The sequence below is a fragment of the Emys orbicularis genome, chromosome 1, assembly GCF_028017835.1.
Source record: "Emys orbicularis isolate rEmyOrb1 chromosome 1, rEmyOrb1.hap1, whole genome shotgun sequence".
Classification (NCBI taxonomy): domain Eukaryota; kingdom Metazoa; phylum Chordata; order Testudines; family Emydidae; genus Emys; species Emys orbicularis.
Window position 1 is genome coordinate 23,892,699 of NC_088683.1, and position 19,352 is coordinate 23,912,050.

Sequence of the window (19,352 nt, forward strand, 5' to 3'; positions counted from 1 at the left end):
AAGCCATTTGAAGATCTCCGTGTAGACAGATTTGTGATAATTCAGTTTAAAATCCTTAAACAAACATTAAGCTACAAATGGATAAAAAAGAGGACATTTAGGGTGTGTTATAGCACAGCACAGATATGGCACAAGTGATGTAAGTGTACAAGGTAAGAAATGATCACCAGCACAGAGTACATGATCCTGTATTAAAGAGAACGTTTCTGGCTGAGCAATAGCAAGAGAGAGAAGTCAGAGTGGGAAACACAGAGCTAAGCACCTCATTAGCATGATGAGAATTGTATTTAAACCCTCGTCTCCTCCATGCCACTTTGTTCTGTTTTTTAATCTGGCACTCTTGAATATTGGAGTGGATGTGCAAGTGTGTCAAGCCTTGGTTCCTCCACTCCATGCCAAAAAGTAAGCATGCTTTTATGCTTACTGCTTCTCTTTATATTTGCCCACATGTAGTCTCTGCTCACCCTTCCCCTGGAGTATAATAACCTTACACACAATACCATGCCTCATGCCAGAGCCTACAGAAACAAGGACTGACAGTTGTTAGCAATTTCTGAAAGTGTTGGAGACAACAGAACTGCTATAAACAGCCAAGCCTTGAACACCTGGAAAAAGTTTCATAGGGTATTTCAGTCCAGCAACGTACACACAAGGAATTGGACACAATCACAGCACAGGGTCAAATACTGAATTCCATAAAGGGTAGAATGGTGCTGCTATGGACAGAAACAGAGCCATCCTCAGAGATTCTCTTTCACTGATTTAATCAGAAGATATGTTTGGACCCCTAAAATGGTCAACTAGTGTGGATGAGTCATTTGTAAAATTACAGATGACCTGAAGGAGTTGTTGGTTCAAATTTAGCCATTGGGATAAACTCCACTGAGGTCAATGAAGTTTTGTCCACTTACACCAAAGGATACATTTTGCCTGTTTTTGTTAGATGTGGCAAAAGTGTGTCAGGAAGTCAGTTACAAATAAATAGCTCTCTAAATTCAGAGCAACATAAAAGCTTTTCTTCAGCAATTAGAAAATATTCTCTTTGTCGCTGAGTTTTACATTATTTCTCAGCTCACTTGGATGCTTATTTACACCTATCTATCCCTCCATCTAGCTGTCTAAGTATACAGTATAAACACCTGAAAATAAGCCAAGTGCATAAATTCTCTTAACTATAGTGTCTAAGAAACACTGTATCAAATAGAGATGTGATGTACTCAAATACATTATATTCTAACTGAAAAGGCTCATTTGGATTTCTAAAGATGTCAGTATTCTCACTACTCATATTAAACCCTCATTTCCTATCCTGTTTAGAGTGGCTTTTCTTTTCACACCACATTGGCAGTAGAGAAATTGTAACTGGTTTCACTACTTAGTGGAGTTACTGATTTAGCAGCATGCAACTTGCTGCTTAGTGGTATAAGGTCACCCTGTGCCCTTTTTCCATTTTTTAATCACAGCATCTGCTCTAATGTAGAACAACACTCCTGTCAATAAAGATTACAAAATTTCCCCTTGAATGGTCCTTGCTATTCTTAAAAAAGACCAGCTGTCCCTTGTGTAGCAGTCTAGTTCAATCTATAAAGTTGTGTTACCTGTGATATCATTAGTGAATGTGACAAGCCCCTGAAGATATATTGTTTGCTTTTTTTAACTAGAGTTGTGTTTCTTTTTCAGACTTTATCATGCAGAAAAGCTTTCACACACCAATCTAGTATTTATAATTAGTGACAGCCAACGGATGTGCCGCTCCTGTGACCCAAAGCCATTGATGCAAGCAGAAAAGCCGGGTATCCTTTAAAGTCAGAACTTCTAGTAGCATAAACTGATGTTTGTTGACCAAATATTAGAACAGGATTTGGAGAAATATGGCCTATTTATATACATTTCTGTGACACACGTCACTGTGGTATCTGAGTCAGCAGATGATTATCAGATACATTTTGTATACAACAAACATAGCATGGACTAAATAGGAATCATTTCAAAGTGTTAAGAATTTTTATGTGCATATATTTGATATGCTGGTCTTAATACCTGTTCCCAGACTGTGTTACCAGGCAAAATCTTCTGAAGCCCGTGCACTGGAATGACTTGTCAGTCGGTCAGGGCAGCCATCACTGAAATATATAATGGCCTGTTGTCATAGTATCCTGCTATTGGTGCAACTTGCAGGAAGCAGCCTTTCTGCAGAGGACCAAAAGGTGCATCCCAAGCCCCTCAGTTTGTCACACCACTTGGTGACTGACCTGAAGAAATAGAAGGGGAGAGGCCAGAGCTTAACAGTTACATGCTACCTGAGGTGCTGAAGACCATTAAGCATGAATCACATGCTAGTTTCTCTCCCCTCATCACGGGGAGAGAGTAAGAAGTGAAAAGCCCCTGTTCACGTGTATTGGGTGCTCTGGGGTCTGCAGCCATTCTGAGTAGAGCTGACAGGGTAAAGAGAAATGCCTCTGCTGGGATGCACAAGCCAGAAGGCACAGCCCAAGGCAGGGGTAATGGGACCAGGCTTCACCAATACATATAACATCTGTCTAATGTGGCTGACATACTGCAGGGTGCAAGATCACCTGTTGCCCATAGGTCATTCTGCTGGGGCTGGAGCTGTTCTGGCCATGGAGGCTGCAGTTCCTCTGTTTGCCACCCAGGGGGCTTCTTCATAGACTGCAGGAGGCACAGAGCAGGGAATACAAGCAGAGTATAGAGCAGAGTCCTGCAACGGGACTGGGATCCCATGGCTCCCGCAGGACCAGCTGCCATAATAGCGGGTAAAATGTACTTCGTTGCGGGATTGGGTGGGCAAAAAACCTAGGCTGCAGTAATTTGTGGAAAACACCAAATCTCTTGTTGGTGTGTCATAAATAGAATTTCAGCAATGTAAAGCAAGTTTCTCTTTTTTTTTAAATAAAGGCTTTAATACTTAAATTTAAGCGAGGGATAGAAAGAGATTTGATATCTATTATAACAGGAGTTAAAGTATTTTATATGGTTTAAGCAATATTTGATTTATTCTTCTAATTGTAAAAGTTGTCTGAATTTCGTTTATATATATATACATAAAATATACTAACCAACCGTCTTTTTGTTTGGTTGGTTTTTGTTTTGTTTTGTTAGTAACATGGGGGAATCTGTCTCTCTTGTGGGATTTTCAGGATCTATGGCTTTTTCCAGGTGGGAGCAGTATAAAAATGAAAGAAACAATGCAGGAGCGGCTGGGAATGGGTATTGCGGGATGGGATGGGGATGAGACTTAAAAAATAGGCCCATGCAGGGCTCTAATATAGAGCACTTTGCACAAGTTCCCTCTAGCCTCCAGCACACTATTCTAAATTATGGCAGCTTTCCCCCTGTTGTCTATGGGCTGCTCAGGACTATAGCTACTCCTTCTCTTCTCCATCCCTGGTAAACACATCCCATATGCAATAGCGACAGGAGCAGCATAGGACAGCATATACTGTGCCAGGGGAATTCTCCTTGCACTCTTTTTGGCCCTTATGCACAGTGAAGTGGCGTTCGGGTGTTGAGGCAAGGGCCCAGAATCTGACCGATTAATCCAGACAGTAGAAAAATATTGCTGCCAGAAATACATATTCCTGACATGCAAGGAGGTCCATGAGGAGAGATTTTCAAATCCCTATAAAAGCATTGCTACTCCTGTACCTGATGATAAAGCTGCTTATGGTGAAGATGATGGAAATCCCTCGGCAAAAATGATACATTAAGTATCACATTAATTACGACACTGGAATTCTGCCTGCACTTCAGATGAAAGGGAGGTTACATCAGTGGAAGCAGCATCAGTGGCACTGTAGCACCAGGTAAGTGTAGGCTGCTACTCTGACCGGCTTGGCTCCATGTCAGTTTGATTAACTACAGGTACTGTCTACAGGTTATGTACAGGGCCTGCTGCACAAAATAAAGCAAGTTTAATAAGAAACGGTGCAACTTTCCCATGGTGCATTTTACTTCACAGGGCTAGGGGCAGTAGATGAAAGCATGACCAGCTGGCTGGGCTCATTTTTCACTAAATGAATTGCTATATGTATTATTCACCTGAGCTGCAGTAAGCCAAGCTTTCTTTTTCATAGCCAGGGCCCACGGTGACATGCAGATGTAGCATGACAGCACAGAGATGGGAGGGATGACCTTTGAGTTCTATTCATCTGTAGGTGTTTATTAGGTTCCGCTTCCTGCTGTCTGGTAGGGATATGCTAATGTTGATGGCCTTTTAAGTTATCATCCCTGTTTCTTACTCTCCTTTCTCCCATGACATAAATCTCATCACATATAAACCACCATGGCATCAGTGGGTGGGTGGATACTGCTAAGATGTAAATTAGGGAAGAAATTGACCGTATGTTGTCTTTTCATTTATTTATTTTTTAACAGTTTAGGCTTAAGACCAAATCCCATGCCATCTTGCATCCTGAATACAGTAAACTGGATTGTGCCTTGTCTTGCATTGGGACAGTTGCAAAAGTGAAATATTAACCTTACGATCCAGTTCCATGGTGTGTCCAGGGGGCTTGCATCAGGGCATAGAATTGTCCTAGTCTGTATGAGGCAGAATGACTCAGTGGATGGGGCACTACTCAGGTTTCAGGAGACCTGGGTCCTATTCCTGTTTCTGCCATTGATCTGACGAGTGACCCTGAGTATGCCATTTCATCTGTTTCCCCTTGCACTCTAAAGCTGAAACCTAAAGAAAATCTTTGTCCCTTACTGTGGGCTGGTCTACACTGAAAATTTACATTGCCTTAGCTACATCTCTCAGGGATCTGAAAATCCACACCTCTGAGACATAGTTAAGCCAACCTAAGCCGCTGCATAGACAAGAATTCTTCTGTTGACCTAGCTACCACCTTTTGAAAAGAAGGATTAACTATAGTGATAGGAGAACCCCTCCTATCGTTGTAGTAAAGCATTCTGGTTTTAGATTAGCTTTTTTTTCCCATACACAGTCTTGCGGTGTGTATCTTTATTATCTTGATTAGGAGCACTGGAAGGTTATCCTATAAGTCATAGAATCGTAGGACTGGAAGAGACTTCAAGAGGTCATCTAATCCAGTCCCATGCACTCATGGCAGGACTAAGTATTATCTAGACCATCCCTGACAGGTGTTTGTCTAACCTGCTCTTAAAAATCTCCAATGATGGAGATTCCACAACCTCCCGAGGCAATTTATTCCAGTGCTTAAACACCCTGACAGTTAGGAAGTTTTTCCTAATGTCCAACCTAAACTTCCTTTGCTGCAATTTAAGCCCATTGCTTCTTGTCCTATTTTCTCCTTCCTCCTTATAACAACCTTTTATTTACTTGAAAATTATCATGTCCTCTGACGGTATTCTCTTCTCCAGACTAATCTAATCCAATTTTTTCAATCTTCCCTCAGAGGTCATATTTTCTAGACCTTTAATCATTTTTGTTGTTCTTCTCTGGACTTTCTCCAATTTGTCCACATCTTTTCTGAAATGTGGCACCCAGAACTGGACACAATACTCCAGTTGAGGCCTAATCAGTACAGAGTAGAGTGTACTAATTCCTTCTTGTGTCTTGCTTTAACAACACTCCTGCTAATACATCCCCGAATGATGTTTCTTTATTTTTATTTTTTTTTGCAACAGTGTTACACTGTTCACTCATATTTACCTTGTGATCCACTCTGACCCCCAGATCCCATTCCACAGTACTCCTTCCTAGGTGGTCATTTCCCATTTTGAATATATGCAACTGATTGTTCCTTCCTAAGTGGAGTACTTTGCATTTGTCCTTATTGAATTTCATCCTATTTACTTCAGATCATTTCTCCAGTTTGCCCAGCTCATTTTGAATTTTAATCTAATCCTCCTTGCAATCTCTCCCAGTTTGGTATCATCCACAAACTTTATAAGTGTACTCTCTATGCCATTATCTACATTATTGACAAAGATATTGAACAGAACCAGACCCAGAACTGATCCCTGTGGGACCCCACTCGCTATGCCCTTGACTGTGAATCACTGATAACTACTCTCTGGGAACGGTCTTCTAGCCAGTTATGCACCCACCTTATAGTAGCTCCATCTAGGTTGCATTTCCCTAGTTTGTTTATGAGAAGGTCATGTGAGACAGTATCAAAAGTCTTGCTCAAGTCAAAACAAAGCATATTTGTTTTCTATTAATTCCATTTTCTTTAATAGGGAACAGTAACAGTGGGCGGTTAATGTGATGCAACCAACATTATCACAAAGCCATGGCTGGCAAAGTATGTGTCACGAACGAGGCCATAAGTATTTGACACCACTTAAACTGCTTGTGATAGTAAAAATAAAAAATAAATGTTGCTGCTGCTGCTGCTGCTAATGTGTTGTACACAGGAAAAGAATGTTACATTCCTTAGCCAAAGATCAGATGAAGGGCCAAATCCTTGTGAAATGGTGAAGCAGCCCAGATACAGAAAGGGGCCTGATGTCTGCTTTGATAACGATAATGCGGTAAGGTTGAACTCTTAAGGCATTAAGATTCTGAGATAGTGTCTTTCCATGTAAAAGCAGTTATAGGAGATGTTTCAGAACAACAATAAAACCTATGTTTTAGTGTACCTGACATCTGATTATGTAACCTATCTCTCATTAAACATACTGTTCACTCTGAACCATAGTCACTTTATTTCAAATGTTCCATGATTAACATAAAATTAACAGCTGCTTTCTTATCTGCCTTTCTTGTAAACACCGCACTTTCACACATGATTCCTGGCAGTAGTAATAAGTCAAGAAATCTAGTGCTCTGCACATGATGGTGCCAAAGACAATTCCCCCATGGCTCTGGGAAGCACTCAGATGGTTATCCTGGTTATTTCTCTAATCTATAAGCTTTGTTCATTGGTATTTCTGAATACTGAAAAGATACTTAGGGCCAGATTTTTAAAGGCAGCTAGACACCTAAATGCCTTTAAAAATCTGGACCTTAAAGCATTCTATTTCAGGATGTCATGCCTCTTAGGAATACAAATCCATTCTGCAGTGAAGAAAAAATAGAGGGATAATTTGTTAGCCTTTTCGCTTTCATTTTTAAATACTGTATGAAATAGAGAAAAGCAATCGAAAATGTTATGTCAAATCTTAACTGATAGGTTGTTGAACTGTGTGTTACCTAAAAATGCAAATCGCAGTGGTTACTCCTTATCCATAATGCTGTCTTCTCTCAGGGCCCAATCATGCAAGGTGAAGAGAGCTCTCCAGCCTTCAGTGAAGACAGTGGGTATTGAGGGTACTTGGCATTTTGAAGCATTTGACCCCAAAACTGTAGATTTAATTTTTTTTAGAAGCTGCTTTTACACCAAATGAGTTAATAGCTATGAAGGGTTTGCAGAATTTGCAGAAGGCAATTTAGTAGTAAATTTTTACTTTTTTAGAAACTATTCATTGTTTCATGTTGAATACCTGTCTATATTCCTAAACCTGTCCTTCCTTTATTTAGTAGCCAGAAATCTAGAGGGCTTATTTTCAACCAAGAGGACCAGACAAATGGTTTTGTAAAAGCAATTGCCAGTGCCACTGTTTGATCCTGTTGTTACAGTGTGCTGAGTCTTGATATAGCTAAATCCAAGGAGACGTAATGTCTCAAATGTTCATGATGCTTACACAAGCCTAAGCCTTGGGGGGTAAATGGATTTTCTTTCAAACCCTCTTGTATTCACAAACAAAGTATTATGTTAAAAAAAAAACTTTCCTTTTGATCAGCAAATGCAAAACAATTGGCTTCCACAGGGACTGAAAAACAGTCCTAATCATATGAACTTTTCCAACAGATGACAATCCAGGTGTTATTGTGTGTGAAAGTACAACTCTTGCTCACTAGCTTGATGTGCTAATTGGTGTGTAAGTCATGTGTTCTCTGTAACAGTGGAATATTTTGGTTAAGTTTATTTGCTCTTGAGTGGATGCTTTCACATTAACTCTGCTAACTGCCAGCAAACTGCATGAAATCTCATCTTGTATGTCTTTTTTTTCTGTGTTTTCTTTCCTTTCCTCTACTTGCTACTTTGCCCGTTATTAAAAGGATCAGCCTATATGCACAACGAGTCGTGCCTCTGCCATGATGTCCGCTCCTACCTTCATTTTTCTGCAAGTTTTCATATGGTGTGGATGGTCAGTTACTTTCTCTAATTTTTGTTTTGTTTTGTTTTTGTTCTTTGCATAAAAGAGTAACAATCTTTTTTACTAACTAAGCCCACGAAAGAAAATGAAATGAAATGGGTCCCCAAAACAGCAATCTGGAACAAATTCCTGTAGCAATTTAAGGAAAAATTAAAAATTAAAAAGCCTTGCCCAGAGTCTTGTAAATCAGAATTAATAGAACTGTGGGGATCGCCCCCATAGAGTCAGGAACCTGCCCGCTTTGTAGAGCTGCAATATTTGAGCTTCTTTCATATCGCTGTCATTACCTTCCATGCTAGCCCTTCAAAATGTTTATTGCTTCCTATGCTCCTGGTAAAGATGAAAATGAGGAAGACATCTAGGACAAACTTTCTGCATAGAAATAAGCAGAGGTACAAAGTAGTTGGAAGAGACTACAGTTCCTGCAAATCTAAAACTATACATGATATAACTGAATGCTGTCTTTAGGGTTTGCCAAAATCATTGCTGTGGAGAACATTAGGAGAAGGTCACAGTGTCACCAAGTCCATACAGAGGTTGATGATCAAAATAATAACACTCATTGCTTGTTATTAGGAATAAAAAAATATTGTTTACTTTTTTTAACCTAATATCCAGGAAAACACAGTGTCATTGGCTAGTAAAGATACAAGAGAACTTTTGCTTCTAATAAAAATATTGATATATGTTTCAGAACACAAGATTCAGCACTATGAGTCTAGAACACGAGTGTATGGAGACATCAGGGTTCATAAAGAAAGCTCAATCTTTGTCTCCATGTTATGTTTATTAGTTTGGAAACTCTGAGCTCCCATTATTGCTAATATACCAAAGAACCGATGATCTGAGTAACATCATAAAGCATGTTCCTCGTACAGTGGAAGAGTGTCAGAATATAGATAGCAGTATTGGTATAACTTCTCAGCAGACCACTAGAGGGAGATGCTACCATGACTATTATTGTAAAGCTAACAATGAAAAGAACAAAGAGAATCATTATATTATGATGGGAATTAAGTTTCAATGTTAAATTACAGTAGATACATTAAATTTGTTTCTAAGTGTTCTAAAAATATTTTCAGCAATGTTTTAGATAATTTTTTGAAAGGTTAAGTATATAGAGTTATGGTGATAGGGTGATATTTATAACTAGGTAAAAAAAACTAAAACAAATCAGTTGTAAGAGTTCATCTTCTTTACTGCCTTTAGTGTTGGAAAAAGCTAAATCACTTGGACGTCAATAAAAAAACTTCATGCTTAGTTTGATAGCTGTTTTTTTCTGAGCTTCACATAATGTATTAAACCAGGGGCAGGCAAACTTTTTGGCCTGAGGGCCTTATCGGGTTTCAGAAATTGTATGGAGGGGAAGTTAGGGGAGGCTGTGCCATCCCAACCAGCCAGGCGAGGCCCGGCCCCTGCCCCCTATCTGGCCCCCCCGCTTCTCGCCCCCTGATGGCCCCCCAGGGACCCCTGCCCCATCCAACCACCCCTTCTCCCTGACCTCCCCCGGAACCCCCGCCCCCATTCAACCCCCCTGTTCCCTGACCGCCCCAGGAACTCCCACCCCAACTACCCCCTGCTGCCCCATCCAACCCCTCCTCTCATTCCTGACTGCCCCCCTGGGACCCCTTCTCCATCCACCCCCCCCCCGCTCCCTGACCGTCCACAGAACCCCGCCCCTGACTGCCCCCTGCCGCCCCATCCAACCCCTCCTCTCCTTCCTGACTGCCTCCCCGCCCCCGGGACCCCTGCCCCATCCAACTACCCCTTCTCCCTGACCTCCCCCGGAACCCCTGCCCCCATTCAAGCCCCCTGTTCCCCACCCTCTGACCGCCCTCACCCCTATCCACACCCCCGGCCCCTGACCACCCCCCGAACTCCCCTACCCTCTATCCAACCCCCCTCCCCCGCTCCCTGCCCCCTTACCACGCTGTCTGGAGCACCGGTGGCTTGCGGCATGCCTCTGCAGCTGCGCTGCCCCAGGAGCTCACAGCCCCGCTGCCCAGAGCATTGCACCCGGGCTAGCCTCCCGGGCCAGGAGCTCAGGGGCCAGGCAGAACGGTCCCGCTGGCTGGATGTGCCGTAGTTTGCCCACCTCTGTATTAAACAGTCTCATGACTAGTAAACATAGGAAGTTGAATAGGTGCAGTTCAAGATTGGGAGGAAGAATTAAAGTTCCTCTCCAACATCAGCCCCATGTAAAACATGAAGACCAGATTCTGACATCTTTATTCATGTTGAGTAGTGCCTTCCTCTATAAGTAGCTTTATTGAAATCAATTAAGGTACTAATCATTCATAAGGTTAGCAGAATCTGCCCATAAATTAAATTGCCAAGGGCCCAATCCAGTGTCGGCATTCCAAAACTCCCATGGAAGCAAAACCTTACAACACAACTTCAACAGATGGATTCTCAGCAGCAGTAGATGGAAACTAGGCAAGATGCAAAGTTAACTTTTTGTTCCTCAGTCCAGCCCTTAATAATTCTGTGAATTTGGGTCAGGCTCTCATATGGTGTAAACCTATATAGCTCTGTTAAAGTCACAGAAACCAAACTGGTTTACACCAGCTGACAATCTGGTTAATGAATTATAGCTTTCTTTTTGTCTTCTTTTTGGGAGGGCACAGCAAAAGGGGTTATCCCTGTTATGTACTTGTACTTGGTTGCTTTTAAAAAATAACAATAACAAAAAAAAAGGAAAACGACATGCAAGTGTCAGAGCACTCCTGTAAGATACTGAGCTCCCTCGACTCCCACCGAAGCCAGTGGGTGCTGTGAGACTGCTTAACATGTTGCAGGATTGGACTAAATTGAATTTTTCATTTGTGAAATGGGCTACCAGTGAAATGATCAACACATCAGGCATCACAAGAAAGGTCACTAATATTGCACCAAAAAAACTTTTGATAGCTAGGGTGAGTGAGGTGACACAACTGTTTTCCAAAAAAAGGCATATAGTCTACCCATTTTAATACAGGACTTCTTGATCAGGACAATCTGAAAGTAGTACATATAGGAATTATGGCTCCATCTAGTGGCAGAAAATAGCCCAACGTTTACGTATGACCAAGAATGGACCTCAAACTCAGTTGTCCTTTGCTGAATCAAGGAGCTTTCCTTACAACATGCAGCTTTCAAAATGTCTTCTATATATGTTAAAAGGTCAAGATTGTAAGCTCTTTGGAGCAGGGAACTTCATTTTTGTTGTGTGTTTATATAGCACCTAACACAATGGGGTCCTGGTCCATGACTGGGGGTCCTCAGTGCTAGTGCAATACAACTAATTAATCATAATAATAATAATATTTTATAACATGAAGTTAAATTTAGTTGTAGTGTGCTTCTGAAGGGGTAGCAAGTATTTACACGTTTCTTTGACAGCTCATGCTGTCCCCCAGTAGATTTTGATACATTTACTTTGATGTAAATGTGTGGCTATGTAAAAACATTGACTGCTAACATGAAGATACTAAATTAGGATGGTACTGTATAGCCAGAAAATAAGCCTATGTAAAGTTATTGTGGTAGGACTGCCGAACTAGGGGAAATAGTGTTTGGATTTGTCTCTCTTCCCACTCTTTCCTCTCAACCCTTGATGCCGAGGCGAACTGGCAAGTGATTTTTGACTACAGGAACGCTCACACTGCTAGCAGGGAAAGAAAATGGCAAAAAAGGATTCTTGGTGGTGAGGGAAAATCCATGCTACAAATGATTAGTAACAGAGAAAAAATGTCCCAGTTAAAACATCCTGATTCAGGACTGAGTAGTGTTATGAATTGGAAAAGAACAGGTCCAGTGTCTGACAGTGCTGGCAGATGGGAAGAAGTGTGTGAAAATTGTTTGTAAATAACAGAATGATTGTGAAAGAAAGAGAAGTTCCAGGCAGCCTTCCATGAAGTTAAATGATTTGAAAAGGTTATCTAGCCGTGTTCTGGAGCAGGAAAAGGAGTATGGAAGCAGCTTGCTATCAACTGATCTAAAACTAATACTTGGGGGAAAATAACAGAGATGGCCATGACTCAGAGATTCTTCATCATTATGTTTTAATCTTATGGATGCACTTATACAAGGAATCTTGGGATGAAGGTTCACAGAAAATTCCAGAACAACTACGTTCCTTTAGCAGAGTTGGTGAGTGAGGGAAAACAGCTTCACTGAGTCTGATTCTGCTCTCACACCATTTTTTTACTGGTGTGATTCCATTAGTTTCAGTGGTGCCACCCCTTACGTGTAAATCAGAATAGAATCAGTCTCTCGCTTATTCCTCCTCTCACCTCTCTTTCGTCAGCCTTGATTGTTTCCCATATCTACACAGTTACAGCACATAGGAACCTTGCCACTTACAATACACATTGTTGGGGAAAAAAACACAAATAATTTAAATCAGTATCACTGATTTCTTCCTTATCATGGATAATCTACCTTTGATTAGGGCAGAAAAAGCTATCTGAGTCCCACAGAAGATGTCTTCAGGAATTGTCATGAGCAAACCTGTGAAGATACGTGCTCCGCTATGAGTTGGTTCTTAGGCTCAGAAACTCCAAATGATTTAAGTCAGAAACAACCTGCAAAACCCAAAAGAGTAAAAGCTCACTAATTTTTAAAAAAATAGATACATCTTATATGTTTTTAGACTTGTACTGCCGAACTCACCCAAGCATGGTAAGGGTGTCTTATATACTCTCTTCTGCCTGAGATTTTGTTACCCCACAGTTTCTGAGCCATCTTCCACTTCTCTCAGACAGTGAGACTATCTGAAACAGAAGTGGCATGCAGTCAAAATACCGTATTTTTCAATCTGGCAGGTGCAGCACCATTAATGTAATGTGCCAGAATAGTGCATATTATTCATGATTCTCATATAGACAATGGAAAGCTACAACACGTCAAGGATATCTAACTATGAAAGGGTTCAGTTACCAGTGTGATCTTCCCAGCCATCTGCGCTAACACAAAGGTGAAGGAAAAACTGAATACTGAGTAACTCCTATAGGTGGACATCCACCTAGTTCACCAGTATCCTAACCAGATGCTATTTTCACTAAATCTGACACATTCCCCTTCATATTATACCCAGTTTTGCTTTAAGCCCCTGGCTTTACTATGTGCTTTATCTAAGAAGTGAGTTGTGCCCCTTCCTTTCAATGTCCAGCTGCAGACACCCTCATTCTGTACTTAAAGATCTCAAACTTTCAAACTTATCAATAGCGTAAACCATTTCTTGGGATATACCTCCTTTGCAGCGTTTCAGTGATGTGAGACTAAGTATCAGAAATGTGCTATAGAGTATTGTTTGTTGATGAACCCACATCAGAAGAAACCATCACTGATAATGCTCACTTTAAGGAAGAAACTTATGCAACAGAGTACACTCATGACTTATTTGTTGACCAGCAACCTTTGGAATTTTGAACTTCTAGGGTACAATCAACAAACAAAATCTCAAACTACTAGAACTGAAGCTGACAAATGAAAGGAGTAGTCTGCTGCTACTGGTAAAGAACAGAAGCAAATGCGAGACATTTTCTTTGCAAGAGAATGATGTAACGATTTTAGAAGCACTTGAATACTTATAAAAAAATATCCCTGGTCTTCCACTAACCTGCCTTATCTTGGCAGTTTAACCTCTTGGAGCAGTGAAAAAAACACAGGACCTCCCATCTTCCCCTCTGAAATAACTCCTTGATTTTCCAGAGAGAGGTTTTAAAATCTGTCTGACAAGTGTTGTTGCAAATCAACTTTTTAGGCTGATAATGGCTAAAACACTCCATATGCAGATTAAAGATTTTTCAAAACCAGGCCTTTTGATGGTTCTTGTAATACAGGTGGCTGGTTTCTTGGGTACCTACACTGGTAAGAGGACTTAGGACCCTGCAGGGAAATGGTGGCTGATAGTTGCTGACTGACTGTGACAGGTGTGGCTCATTAACTCCACTGTGATATAAGCGAGTGGCTCTTTGGGCAGAGAAAATTAGGGTCTAGGATGGAGAAATCTTTGCAGGGAACCTTGGGAGGAGCCAAGTTTAGGACAAAAGCTTCGGTTGAAGTTTATTTTAGTTATGTGTTACTGGAGTTGCCAAACCCCATAAGTCTGGACATAATACAATGGGCCAAACCCTCAGGTTGTCTAAATCAAAGTAGCTTCGATGGAGCTAAACCAGATTACATCAGCTGCGAGTTTGGCCCAGCAAACGTAGTTCTAAGATCTAGAGGCAGGGGCTGTGTCTTTGTTTGTCTTCTACAGCACAGATCAGGCTTTCAGTGCATTTCCAACACTGAATAATAAGCTTTCCAATCAGAATACTCTGAGCATTTCATTTTGCAGGAGCCGGATATAACTTATTCCATCTGTGGTGAGATAGTTCAGAAGGTAGACAGAGAGCATGAATAAAGAGAGCATGGCTCCTTCTCACCTTGATACAGAATAAAATCACTGCAAAATCTAAAAGCTTTGCCTGCTGGGGTGATGCATAGGTCTGTAAGCTGACTTACCCAGCTACCTGAGAATCTCTCTGGCATAAGAGGAAATCCTCAGGTGGTACAGATTGGGGGGCGGGGGAGGCCATGGCTGGAGCACCTACTGGTCCCTGAGTAGCCAGGCATAAATTACATCAGCCTGGAGACTTGAGGAACCATAAGGGTGCCATAAACCCACCTTAGTTACCCCCTGCCTCCAGTGCATCAGGAGTTAGGGCTGTGATCCTAAGGACATCTGTTACACTGACAGACCCCGGTCATCAGCGGGCAGGATCGAACCTGGGACCTCTGGAGCTTAGTGCATGAGCCAAAAGCCACATGGCTGTTAGCTAAGGCTACAGAGCAGACTCAGTCTCTCTCTCTCTAAGTGGTCTTGGTGCCACTAGATGGGACAGAACACCACACCCAGGTGTGTAGATTACACATCTACAAATATTTTAAATATTTCATCCATGAAAGTTAAACCACAGGCAATTTAGGGGCGTCTCTGGGGGGGAGGAAGGGGCTGGAGGGATGGTGCAGTCCAAGAACTACGATCTCTGGTTGGCATAAGGAGCCCTTGTGGGCCATTATCAGCTGGTGCTAGTTAGAGCTCCTAGCCAGCCCCAGAATTGGAGAACGTAATGGTGGTGTCTAGGTTGGCCAGACCTGAAGAGCAAGTCTTTGGAGTTTTCACAGGGTATTCAGTAAGTCAGTGCAAGATTTGGTTCTAGCACTTGAATATAGCGATATTTGGTCTGGCAGAGTACACTCCTTCTGAAGGCGTGCCCACAGAGTACTGGGAATGGCTAATTTTTTTAATAGGCTCCCTTGTCTTACCACAAAGATTTCACTGCTCTTCCATCTCTCCTTGCAGTAAAGTGGTGTTTGAAAAAAAAACAGTATTGTCAATGCAAAGAATTAATTAGGCCAGATAAACAGAGTGATGTAGGGCTCACTAGTAGTTTCACAAGTTATTTCTCATCTGAATGCGCACGCATCCTGCATTTTTTATGGTGAGTGACACAGTGAGTCTGTGAGTATTTGTCTTTGTTTTTACAAGGGTATTCTAGGTGTACCTTCTATCACACTTTATTTAAAAATTCAGATTGTTGCCTCCAAGAATATTTTTAATGGCATTTTAGGGAAAACAATGTATTTGAGACCAAAATCCATCCTGCAATGTAGTTCAACAAGTGACAGGCTAAAATGTAGATTATTTCATTGGAGAGTTAATGTCAACTAATGCTGAACTATCTCGTTTTCTTGCCAACAGGAAGATTCGTCAGACTGTGGTGGGGTCTCTGGACTGAGCCCACCACTCTGGTCTATGATAGGAATCCAGTTTGTCCTGCTTTGGCTGTTATCTGGCAGCAGACATTGCCAGTTATGACCCTGTGAAACCAAAACCTGCATAACTAATCAAGACCCTGCCAAAATGTTAGCCCTCAGTTTCATTATCAAAGGGTCAGCTATTCAGACAGCAGAAGAACAGCAATGTCCATAACGTGGTATCAGTCTATGTGAAAGATTCATAAAGGCACCCACAGTGGCTGCATGTTGGAGTGTCAGATCGTTAAACATGTGTGAATGCTGCATCATCTCTGCCATCAGAACAGAATTCTATATGTGCTTTATTGAGGAATCTAAGATTTTTGTGTTCATTGTTGTATCGTTGATGACTTCATGTAAAAGGGCTCCCCTTAAAATAGCTTATGTATGATATGATTTCCATTTATTTTGATCTTAGCATTGAATTTGTTGCAGACCCTATATGCTTTTACATGAACACTTGTGAAATCACATTTCTTTAACCCTCCTCTTTTATTGTATTAATACCATTACAGCTGCTTTGAACATCAGTTGTGTTCAGAATATAAATAGTTGGCAGACTTCAGTTCGTACAAAACAGCTTAGTGAATTGAAACTATTGGCTAGTCTTCTCCAGAAGTTCACCATGACTGAAATGCCTTACAATGAGTGGTTTATTCTGCCAAAATTAATCAAAACAGGTGGCTAGCTAAGTTTTGGTAGGTTCATAAACTGTTGGTTTTAAAATAAAATAAAACAAAAAAGCAAGAAAGAAGCTACTGAATTTTGAAATATAAAGGTGTTTGAGAGTAACCAAGTGATTTTTTCCTCCTGAACTCGGTGTCATGTCCCTTTCAGAAAGCTGTTAATTTCCATGTACTGATCAGTGCTCTCTTCGCAGTGCAGTTATGTAACGCTAGCCAAATCCTTCAAAATGCTCAAACGAAAAAGCTTGTGAATACAAAATGTCTTTGTGATTATTGAACGTTGGTTTCCAAGGGTATTTTGCATGATGATGCTGCTACTTTATTGTTTTTAAGTTTGTTTTCTTGAATGGTAGAGTATAGTCCATTGAAAAGGTAACTGAGTGATTCTTTTGTTGTGTGAGAAACTGAACATTGCAATGTGATGCAATTAAATAATCTTAAATTATATTGTTAAACAGAGCTCTGAATATACTGTGCAATGAAAAAGCTAAGAAAGTAGCGTAAAGTTAGTTGGCTGGACAAAAGGGATGAGATGGATTTTATACAGATTAGTGCTCTCACATGAAAACCTATGTACAGATATTTTAAGTATATAAAAATCAGATTTGACACATTTATTTTTGAAGAGTATATGTTGTTCTGAGATTCATGCCAGGTTCCCCTTTTGTTTTCATGGCACGGTAGCACTCCTTAATGTTTAAACTCCTATTATTGCTATTTTATATTGAATATAGCAAGCTTAATAGAGCAAGATTTCCTGGCTGCTGAAATTAGAACGAAATCCGAACAAATGGGGAGCCTTGAATCTATATGTATGCACATTGATACTTGATTGTGAATAACAATAAAAAACAATTGTTTTATACAAACTTGTTGGTGATACAAATTGGTGCAGTAAATTATAATATTACACTGTAGAATAGTGTACATGCAAAATATGATTTGCGCTTTTTTCTAGTTTTCAGAACTAAACAGTATTGCAAGACAGCTAAACCAATGAATGTGCAACTCTGCTGACATTGTGCAATTCTGCTAACAGCTGCAATATGGTAATATTTACATGGTACAATACATTTGTTCTTTAAAAAAATGAAAATGCAAAGCGTTGGTATGTATATGCTGGCAAATGACTACTATAATCTTGAACATGTCAAAAGCTTACAGAAATTATTAGGCATGCATCAATATGCCATGAAAATTGAAGAAGCCACTCAAACCTATGGCATGGCTTACAAGATGAAATGACTACGTGTAGCTATGCCTATGATTAGTTGTTTGTTTTTTCACATTACCCTTGATTCCAGCTGTGTATGTTCCCATGTTTAGGATTACAGTGCTGGGGGGGGGAACCTATTAATTATCACAATTAACGGTTTAATATCTCTAGGAAAGTCATCTGATTAAACATACAATTGACTGAGTTTGGTGGATCCAGTTCTTCCCTAGTGAAGAGGAGCTGATTTCAGCAGCATGGGGTGAGGATAAGTGGGGAATTTTCCCCGCCAGTAGTGTTGCTGGTAGGGCTGTGAAGCGATTTAAAAAATTTATCACGATTAATCACGTGATTAAAAAAATTAATCACGATTAATCGCACTGTTAAATAATTATAGAATATGATTTATTTAAATATTTTTGGATGGTGTCTACATTTTCAAATATATTGATTTAAATTACAACACAGAATACAAAGTGTACAGTGCTCACTTTATATTTATTTTTGATTACAAATGTTTGCATTGTAAAAAACAAAAGAAATAGTATTTTTCAATTCACCTAATACAAGTACTGTATTGCAATCTCTTTATCATGAAAGTTGAACTTACAAATGTAGAATCTTGTACAAAAAAGACCTGCAATCAAAAACAAAACAATGTCAAATTTTAGAGCCTGCAAGTCCACTCAGTCCTACTTCTTGTTCAGCCAATCATTCAGACAAACAAGTTTGTTTTTATGTTTGGATGAGATAATGCTGCACGCTTCTTGTTTACAGTGTCACCTGAAAGTGAGAACAGGTGTTCTCATGGCACTGTTGTAGACAGCGTCACAAGGTATTTACGTGCCAGATGTGCTAAAGATTCATATGTCCCTTCATTCTTCAACCACCATTCCATGGGACATGCGTCCATGCTCATGACTGTTTCTGCTCAATAACAATCCAAAGCAGCTTTCTTTTTTGGTGGTTTGGGTACTGTAGTTTCCACACCAGAGTGTTGCTCTTTTAAGACTTCTGAAAGCATGCTCCACACCTCATGCCTCTCAGATTTTGGAAGGCACTTGGGTCAAGTGCTGTAGCTGTCTTTAGAAATGTCACATTGGTACCTTCTTTGTGTTCTGTAAAATCCTCAGTGAAAGTGTTCTTAAAATTAATAATGTGCTGAGTCATCATCCGAGACTGCTATAACATGAAATATATGGCAGAATGCGCGTAAAACAGAGCAGGGGACATACAATTCTCCCACAAGGAGTTCAGTCACAAATTTAATTAACACTTTTTTTTTAACAAGCGTGATCAGCATGGAAGCATATCCTCTGGAATGGTAACCAAAGCATGCAGGGGCATATGAATGTTTAGCATATCTGGCACGTAAATACCTTACGATGCCAACTAAAAAAGTGCCATGCAAATACCTGTTCTCACTTTCAGGTGACATTGTAAAAAAGAAGCGAGCAGCATTATCTCCTGTAAATATAAACAGACTTGTTTGTCGTAGGGATTTACTGAACAAGAAG

General features: G+C 40.5%; 1 protein-coding gene across 4 annotated transcripts in view; it reads left to right on the forward strand.

The window, feature by feature from the left end:
• CACNA2D1 (calcium voltage-gated channel auxiliary subunit alpha2delta 1) overlaps positions 1 to 15,997 on the forward strand; it is a 677,013-nt gene extending 661,016 nt beyond the window's left edge. For 3 of the 4 annotated variants that reach the window (XM_065420204.1, XM_065420229.1, XM_065420221.1), the window contains 3 exons: positions 1,681 to 1,793; positions 6,398 to 6,480; positions 15,881 to 15,997. In XM_065420204.1, coding sequence (XP_065276276.1) covers positions 1,681 to 1,793; positions 6,398 to 6,480; positions 15,881 to 15,997 — 313 coding nt within the window. Of the gene's footprint in view, positions 1 to 1,680; positions 1,794 to 6,397; positions 6,481 to 8,050; positions 8,140 to 15,880 lie in introns of all 4 variants that reach the window. The other variant, XM_065420213.1, reaches the window with a different exon arrangement.
• The last annotated feature ends 3,355 nt before the right edge of the window (positions 15,998 to 19,352 follow it).